The sequence below is a fragment of the Pterocles gutturalis genome, unplaced genomic scaffold, assembly GCF_000699245.1.
Source record: "Pterocles gutturalis isolate BGI_N339 unplaced genomic scaffold, ASM69924v1 scaffold1123, whole genome shotgun sequence".
Classification (NCBI taxonomy): Eukaryota; Metazoa; Chordata; class Aves; order Pterocliformes; family Pteroclidae; genus Pterocles; species Pterocles gutturalis.
Window position 1 is genome coordinate 1 of NW_010117633.1, and position 239 is coordinate 239.

A 239-nucleotide genomic window follows, 5' to 3' on the forward strand; every position below is an offset into this window, starting at 1 on the left:
CCCCCGCCAGCCTGGCTACCCCCAAAATCCCGGCTATCCCCATAATCCGGGGTATCCCCCCCACAACCCGGGATACCCCCACAACCCGGGGTACCCCCACAACCCGGGGTGGGGCCACGGTTACAACCCATCCAGCGGAGGAACCTACCACAACCAAAAACCCTGGAAACCCCCCAAATCCAAAACCAACCTCAAGCACGTGGCCGGGGCGGCGGCAGCAGGCGCCGTGGTGGGAGGGT

The 239-nt window shown here is 65.7% G+C and overlaps 1 protein-coding gene across 1 annotated transcript in view; it reads left to right on the forward strand.

The window, feature by feature from the left end:
* Positions 1-4: 4 nt before the first annotated feature.
* Positions 5-239, forward strand: part of PRNP (prion protein) — a gene marked incomplete at its 5' end in the record, with an annotated part of 632 nt that continues 397 nt past the window's right edge. Inside the window, 2 exon segments of the mRNA XM_010075827.1 lie at positions 5-236; position 239. The exon segment at position 239 is cut by the window's right edge and continues 397 nt beyond it. Coding sequence (XP_010074129.1) covers positions 5-236; position 239 — 233 coding nt within the window.